Here is an 8,663-nt window from a genome sequence, read left to right on the forward strand (position 1 = left end):
TGTTGAATTTAATTCTGTTGGTAGGAATTTCCCCTAAGGTTGGTAGGAACTCCCCCCCCCCGATTTTCCCCATTCATGGACATTCCCACAGAAAGAGGAGAGATTTCAGTGTTTTTCCTAGATAATGCTGTCTAGAGTAGGGAAAGCGGAATTACTAAAAATTGCCTTCCACTTCCAACAGAAAGAAGGATCCACCTTTGTTTCTTCATGATGAGCATGAATATTTTTTTGTGTTCATAGATTCTTAGGGTTCATATCAATGTCTTTATTAAGGTAATGCTAAATATTATCATTTAGACAGGTAGAAAGGTTATTAGAAAGATTACATTGTGTTTCAGTTTTATTAATAATAGGAAATAGTTCTCACTATTCTCTTCAATTTCCATCCAATTAAATTTGTTAGTTATGTTTTCCACTTTCCTTACAACAGGATAGGAACAATGCCTTATGTCTTAACCTGATTATTTTAGTTTCATTTACTGTCAATAAATGCTTCATTCTAAAGCGAAATGGCATTTGTGGAAGTACTGCCTTTTGGAGCAGGATGCTCAACAACGTAAAATCCAGTCTTGCATATTTCCTTGTAGATGGTGATATATTTGGAAGCTTTTCTTGTTCGCGGAATTACAAACTTCTCTGTAAATTCATTTTTATTCATTTGCTGTTGCTTTTGGGCACTCAGCACACAATTAATAAATGTTAGTGCATAAGTGTAACAATTATGGAAACATTCTTCATACCTATTAAATAAATAATGAGAAATGAGCCTCAAAGTAACAAGAACAAAGCTCCTGTGTAACTACCAAATATTTTATAAATTTCTGGTACATTTACATTACATTGCCTCAATGGGAATAGAATTGCAAACAAATCTTTACTTATTTAACATATCTATGCTGCTCTTTAACCAAAAAAGACATTCAAAAACCCTGTTATTCAGTTTAAATAAGGGAGAGGAAAAAAGCAACCCAGGCACTGGTTTTTAGTTGCAAATTTTTATCATGTTCAGCTAGAATTGAAATAAATTAAAGGGGAGTAATTAGTTTGCAGAAGCAGAGTTGCGTAGCAAATAGGCAGCCTTATAAATAGAACAGATATAGAAATAAGAAAAAGTGTGGCAAATAACATTGTCATACAAGAATTTTGCAATACATTATTTACTAGAGCTGTGCATCCTTTGAACATTATTCAAAGAAGTGTGAGCTTAGTAGCTTCTTGCATGGAAGGCTGAAAAAATTCAGATTGCTTAACTGATTGTAGGAAAGCACTGCACTTAGGCAAAGTCCAAATCATTTTTGAAGTGTGTTTATGTTCTTAGTTTATATTATCATTAAAGCTCAGTGCCCCTATTGTGATAAAAAGCAAATCTGTTTACAATTTTCTTCAAATCAAAAGACTGACATTTACCAATAGAGGCGAATATGTGTAGCTCAGGGTTGAACTGTGGAGTCCTTGGGGTTCTCTGAGCTTGGTTCTTTTCTTGCAAACGTTTCATTACGCGGCTAGGTAACGTCTTCGGTGCTAAAATGGGATGGGGTTTGCTCTCTATTTATAAACGTTATATAACCTTTGCTTATCTGGGTGATGATTGCTGGTGAGGCGATCTTCTGGTCTTTTGTCTCTTTTGAATTGTATGCAGATGCTGTTAATCTCTGTGACTGTTAATTGCTGCCTTGTCTGAATACGAGGCTTCCAAGGATTCTCTGGCATATTTGGATTTAGCTTGGTCTAAAATGCTGACAGTTTCCCAGTTAAAACTATGGTTCAGTCTGTCCATGTGTTGTGAGATTAAGGAGTTTTCATCATGTCTTCTGACTGCTAGTTGGTGTTCGCGGATGTGCTCTGCAAGCCTTCTGCCCGTCTGTCCTACATAGTGTTTGTTGTAGTCCTTACACTGTATGTTGTAGATGACTCCTGTTTTTCTTCTTGTGCTACTGGATCTTTTGGTTTACTTAAGATATTTTGGAGTGATTTTGTTGGTTTGTGTGCTACGGAGATGCCATGTGGTTGTAATAGTCTGTTGGTGGTTTATGAGACGTTTCTGATGTATGGCAGTGTGATCCTTTTCATAGCTTGCGTAGCTTGTGTTGTAGTAGGTTAAGTGGTCAGGCACTTTTTGATAAAGTTGTGTAGTTATCCATTTTGTTAGAAAATGTTGTATAGGTGGTCTTTTTCCTTTTTCTGCTGTTCTGGGTTGCTGCAGTGCATTTGCTCGCTTGAATAATGTTCTTACACAGCTCCTCTTGTGGGAGGTCAGATTGTTACTTTGGTAATGGAGTACTTGATTGGTGTGGGTTGTCTTCCGATAAACTTGCAATCATCACCCAGATAAGCAAAGGTTACCACCACACACACAATCAAGCAGTAAACATATGCTAATCAAGGAACTACCAGAGGAGCAAAACAAAATCCCCACCGCCACCAGCACTGGCAAGGCATGCCACAGTATATAAATAGAGAGCAAACTCCATTACATTTTAGCACTGAAGATGTTACCTAGCCAGGTAATGAAACGTTTGCAAGAAAAGAACCAAGTTCAGAGAACCTCAAGGACTCCACAGACTGACATTTTTCAATACCCATGGTGGTCACCAAGGTTCTTCTCATTTGAAGGTCATGTAGTTCCTCTTCCTCAGATTATAACAAAATATCATCCTTTTTTTTTTTCTACACAGGCTATTTTTATGGAATTAAACTTTTATACAAAATTCTGCAATTGTCAAGGAGGTCAAATTTATTCAGAAAATGGACCAGATTCCAATTTTTAAAAAATATATTTTGAAAAGATCCTTCCAATTTGCTTCCCAAACTAGTTTTCTTTTCCTGTCCTAAACCATATGGGAGAAAAGACTTGAGTAGAATGAGACCCTACACCCCTTTGCGTCCCACTCACTTCACGGCCAGAGAAGAATTTAAGTGATTGGCCGTGCTTCTGGAAAAATGAAGAAATCTCAGCAAACAAACAGGTAACATCACTGCCTGAGGTAGTTACCTTATTTGACCTAATGATAACTGAAGCCTGTATTTCTAAAATATAGAAAAATTGTGGAACATTGGAATTGCTTTTTGCTGTAGAACTAATAACAGTTTATCCAAGCTTTATCATAGCTGGCTTAATTACAATCTATTAATTTAGAACTCTTTGGTTAACCAAATTAAATACAGGTAGCCCTCACTTAATGACCACAATTGGGACCAGGAACTCCATTACTAAGCAACATGGTCATTGAGTGAAACATCACGTGACTGTTCCTGACTTAAGTCAGTTCCGCTGTGGTCATTAAGTGAATCACCCATGATCGTTAAGCATGACGTCACCTGACTATGACTTGCAACTTACTGCCAGCTTCCCCATTGACTTTGTTTGTCGGAAGCCAGCCGGGAAGGTTGCAAATGGTGATCATGTGACCACAGGACGCTGCGACCATTGTAAATGCACACCTTTTGCGGTGCCATCATAAGTTCAAATGGCTGCTGAATGAGGCAGTCACTAACCGAGGACTACCTTTATTTCTTGAAATAAGGTAATGTACACAAAGGTTCTGAAAAGGTTTATTCTCTCCAAATGATTGCATCGGATTCATATGTTACAACCAAAGCAAAGTCCAAAAATTTAATATGGCAGTTTTGCTATCTTTGCAAGTAGTCACAAATACTAGTTTGAATTGCGTACCTGTGTGGAAGCCAAATTTCTGCTGCTGAAAATTGTTCTAGGTAAGTATCCCATTGTTTAAGGAGGCCATACGTATCAGGCTGCACTAATGGAATGCTCACACATTGTTCCCATCCATATTCAGCTATGGTAATACCAGTTTCATTGTAATTGTACACCAAACCTATAGATAAAGCAACAGATGCAATCAGAAAGGCAAAATTGCTGTGTATGTAATGGTAATATGGAAGGCCTGATTATCATACATTAGTGACTAGCTCTTGTAACATTTTCATTTCCTTTACAGACATGTACTAAAGCTGTGGTCTGAAAATCCTGGTTGTAAGAATCTAGTGTAGAATAGTGGAACAAATAAACAAATGTGACTTTTTGACCATCCAATTGTCTAAACTGTTGGGGTCTCAAAAGCACTAAAATATATCATTTTGAACAATGGAAGGATTATTCAGATAATAGAAACAGAACAACTGAATGCTAAATTTGCTTTTTAAACATAAAATAACCTTTCAGAGTTTGCCATCTTTTATCCATCTTCCTGTTTTGAATGACATAACTAAATCTTTCAGGCTTGTCCTGAAAGCCTGCCCTTCTCCTACAAGGTACACCCTTATGTGCACAACATCTACTCTTATCCTACATATTGCAGGATGAGGGTAGGCTTGCAGGCAATAGCTTATAGTAAACATGCCAAATTTGCAAGGCAAACCTGAAAGATTTAGTCACATTATTCAACATAACTATCAGCAAACAAAAAGACTGGTGGAGTTTTAGTGAGTAGGCTAAATCTACATGTATATAAAGCCTATGTTCAGTAGGAAACCTCTTTCTTTAATTGGAATTGTTGTATAGACGAGGTAAAGAGAAAAGATGATAGAAGGAAAGCAGAATAGTTTGAAAAGTGAGAAAGAGGCCCAGAAATGGTTGCTACAGAACAGATACTAATACTGTCAATAAGCAATGAGAGAAAGAAAGGCAAAAGAGTAGCATTAACACTCCAGAAAGAAGCCAATGCCTCTGCATCCTATGTGTAAAAAGAGGCCAGTGGCCTGAAGAATGGAGGCGCAGAGAACCATCTTAATTGCCATGTTGTCAGTACAGATGTGTAAACATTCCGCTGTTTCTTGATCAAAAAGCATCCTAGCCCTTAAAAACACTCAAAACTGAACTTTTGCAAAGGTTTGAGATTCAGCAAACATTTGAATTTAATAGTTTCAAAAATATTGTGCTTCCAAATTTACCCCAATCTTCATCTTCCCCAAGGGCTCATTAATTTACTTGGCACAAGGCACAGAAGGGTGATCCTCCCAGGTGTTTCCCAGTTCCCACTGAATATATCCAGCCCCAAGGCACACTGTCTCCCCACTTCTTTCTCAGTGGGGTAGGTTACTGGACACTTTGAAAAGAGGGCTGGGCGTATGCAGCCAGACTCACTTCTGTTCTGATTTTCATTGCTACCACTATCCCTGTTTGCATGCCCACAACCCATACCATCCCTAGAATCAAACTACCTTTTAAAAATTATTATTTAATTGCTTGCTGATAAGTAGTGAGCTACATGGGTCCTCCTAACTGGAAAATGCTTCAGGGAAAAATCCGCAAAACTCTACTTTCCAACAATGGAAAGAGATCTGGCCAACAATGAACTGTGTTTCAGCTGAAGGGAAGGAGTTTTGAGTTGCAATGCTGCTACCAATGGAAGGGAGTGCTATCAAAGTTAGGAAGAAATAGGAGCTCCAGATATTCATAGTTTATTAGTAAGGAAACAGCTTTTCTCTTCCTGTGTTGCAACTTTGAAAATACTCTTCCTAACTGTAGATAGGGCACGTATTTATTTATTTAACAAATTTGTATGGCCACCCATCTAATCAATGGAATTTTGGCCAGCAAACAGAAAAACACAATGATTATGTACCATCAAGTCAATGTTGACTCTTAGCAACCACGTAGATAGGTTTTCTCCACAATACACAATCAAAAACAGATTACATGAGGCCCCTGTAAAAATTCCTTACCTACATAACAAGCACACATATGCCAAGCTTCACTAAACATCCTGGCTACAGTGCCTGGGGGGAAAGCCAGGTCTTTATGGCCTTCTGGAAGGCCAGCAGTGTTGGGGTCATCAAATCTCTGGGGGAGGGTGTTCCATCAGACAGGCAGAATGACAGAGATGGCACATTTCCTAGGTCCCACTAGGTGACACTGCCTCAAAATGCCCATTTCATACTGCTATCAGCATTGCATGTAACCAAGCTATTCTGCAGGATAGAAAATACAAATTGTCTGTCCTTTACAGTATATACTTACAATACACAGAGACTTCATATTTAAAAGGTTAATTATACATTTTTCTTACCATTAGTATTGGTTATTCCAACATGAAGGTCAGAATCGCCATCATAATCTCTGAAAAGACATTTAATATGTTTCATTTTGGAAAAAGACATTAAATGTTAGAATTTTTTTTTCATTTATTTGAAGGGTTGTTAAAAAAAAATAAGCTGGATACAATATAATGCCATTAAATCACTGTTCAAATACAATTAGAGATACAAATGTTATTTGATTGGCAAGAGTAATTATTTCTAAAAAGCTACTAATTGAATAAAAAGTTTTCCCAGTAATCACATGTATAGACTCCACCTCTTATATATTGGTGCTTACCTTATATTCAGTAATGATAGAAGGCAGTTTCTATGTGCCTTGTTTCCAACCACAGAATAACAAGGAAGAGCCATACCTTAGAAATGTTCCTGCAGTGGGCTTCAGTAAAAAAGAACATCTTTCTCGGTGTCCATTAACAAATGGGCTAGGGATACTGACAGGTGCTTCTTCCAGACTTTTGTAAATCAGCCTCTGCCCACACAATGGGCAGTTCTCAGGAACAAAGAAGCCAAAAATGTCTTTGTCGCAGTGGGTGATCTTAATTAAGGCTTTCTCTGAGTCCAAAGGCTGCATTTCACTCCCGCCTTGAGTAAATGAACCTGCCTTCCAACCTATATTTAATCAATAGAAGCAACTAGAATTGGACAGGGAAAGAGGGAAGAGATTAGTTGAGAATGACAGCTCCCAGTACCAATCCTTCCTGCACTGTGGATCAAATTAGCAAATGAGATACAAGCTACAGGAGGGACAGCTTTTCCCTGGACATTCTTTTAAAGAGATATTGTACACTTTTTGTATTAATTGTATCTGGTACCTGTGCACTGAGTTAGTTTGATAAATAGAAACCATCACATTTGTCTGATGTTAGTCTGTAGAATAACCTCTGTTAATTAATGTTAAACAGATATATCTTTGTAGATCTCTCCCTTGATTAAAGTAAGGAATAAACAAGTTTAGAATTGCCACCATCTCTTTCTAGCACAGCTCTTCTGACTTTTGCATCACAGGCAAAAGTGTAAAACTTTTTCTATTTTTCTAGTTCACTTGGTCGTAAAACCAAAACTCTCCAAATGTGACCCTACTATTCCTGTTGGCTATGCTGGCTGAGAATTCAAAGGCTGCATTTCACTCCCACCTTGAGTAAATGAACCTGCCTTCCAACCTATATTTAATCAATAGAAGCAACTAGAATTGGACATGGCTGAGGAACTGCAGCCCCAAAATACCAGGAGGGGATCAAATTGGAAAATATTGGTTTTGTCTTTGGCAGGAAAAGATCAGCATCCTAAATTTATTGCCTGCCTTTCATGCTGTTATTAAAGCATGGGGGCTCTATCTCCTTTTACTGCTATTTTATTACCAATTTGAACAATACAGGGCTATTTTGACAAATGGATGAATGGAAAAAAGACATTGCAGACAACTCACAATGTTGTCCAGTAGGAACATAGACACAAAGACAGAAAAGACCAAATAAAAGTTATTAAGATTTCCAGATCTGAAACAACTGCATACTGGTGATAAGCTGCCAGATAGCAGAGAAAACAAGGACCCAATACCGCAAAATTTCCCAAAAGCTGTCCCCATTTCTAGTTAGCTGGTACTGTTATGAGACCAATATAAACTACCATCTGCATACTGCATTGGTTAAACAGCATCTCCACAAAATAATACACAAATACAAATGTATTTATTATAAATGGATACAAATGGCATAAGATCAAGAATATTCAGATCCCAGTTAGAGGAGATATTGATTTTCCAATTATTGCCTGACATACTGAGATACTTATGAGACCAGAGGGTTCATTCAACTGCTTCTCTTCCAAAGCAATATAAACTACCATCTGTCCTGACCTTTACAGCCATGAGACTAACACTTTCCTGATCTCTATGCCCTGCCTTTTAATTTATATATATTACAAGGCAACAACAAAAGGAGAATCCAGCATGAAGAGTTTGGGTTATATAGAATGTAGGTTGATTTAAAGGAGAACTTAAAAACGTAATTATTGTATCAGTGCCAGAATGATTCTCAGGGTTATTCCACATACAACACTGAAGCTTTGGCATAATCATATTTCCTGCATTTCCTTTTTCCTTCTATATTTTCCTGTGCGTGCATAGAGTACACACAAGAGGGACTTGCTAATTAAGATGCATCTCATAAGCTGAGCTCTGATGCATATATATAGCTCAACACTTCAAGGTATGTCAAGATAAATCCGTTAATGTTCCGATTTCACACCATCTGATATTTTTCTTTTTGCTGCAGCCTAAACACACTACTGTAACTAAACATATCTAGGTGGGCCTTGCAGATTGCAGGTCTATTTCGCGCCTCAAAGATGAGAGAACCAAAACCAGATCCTCTCCTGCTGCTTGTGTTTTTCCCCCCTACTCCGTCCCAGATGGGCAACTTGAACTATCTAGACCTCCCAAAAATCGCAGATCCCTCAACTCCAGAATTTTAAACTGGAGAGGCGCTCTAACCCACAATCTCGCTTCCGCCACGCAGCCGACGTCCCGCCTTCAGGATCTCCACGCCCCGCCCTTGAATGTATAATATACCCGGAGACCCGCGTTAGTCTATGGTAGCCAAAAA

The 8,663-nt window shown here is 38.1% G+C and overlaps 1 protein-coding gene across 1 annotated transcript; it reads right to left on the reverse strand.

The window, feature by feature from the left end:
- Positions 1–103: 103 nt before the first annotated feature.
- Positions 104–8,536, reverse strand: MKRN2OS (MKRN2 opposite strand). The gene is made up of 4 exons (XM_025164997.2): positions 6,414–8,536; positions 6,030–6,079; positions 3,674–3,836; positions 104–740 (listed from the first exon to the last, which is right to left on the reverse strand). Exons 1-4 carry the CDS (start codon positions 6,629–6,631, stop codon positions 500–502), a joined length of 672 nt encoding a protein of 223 aa, XP_025020765.1. The 5' UTR covers positions 6,632–8,536; the 3' UTR covers positions 104–499.
- Positions 8,537–8,663: the final 127 nt, after the last annotated feature.

This window comes from Python bivittatus, unplaced genomic scaffold (assembly GCF_059951505.1).
Source record: "Python bivittatus isolate LINGU-HERP-01145 unplaced genomic scaffold, Pbiv_v1 ctg000080_np1212, whole genome shotgun sequence".
In the NCBI taxonomy this organism is placed as follows: domain Eukaryota; kingdom Metazoa; phylum Chordata; class Lepidosauria; order Squamata; family Pythonidae; genus Python; species Python bivittatus.

What these genes read in the sequence shown, in the direction of transcription:
- MKRN2OS (XM_025164997.2), bottom strand. Translation starts at nt 6,631, where the DNA reads ATGCAGCCTTTGGACTCAGAGAAAGCCTTAATTAAGATCACCCACTGC. An exon ending in ACTGCAGGAACATTTCTAAG is followed by an intron (nt 6,080 to 6,413) that starts GTATGGCTCTTC and finishes ATGTCTTTTCAG; the next exon opens with AGATTATGATGGCGATTCTG. An exon ending in TGGAATAACCAATACTAATG is followed by an intron (nt 3,837 to 6,029) that starts GTAAGAAAAATG and finishes CTTTATCTATAG; the next exon opens with GTTTGGTGTACAATTACAAT.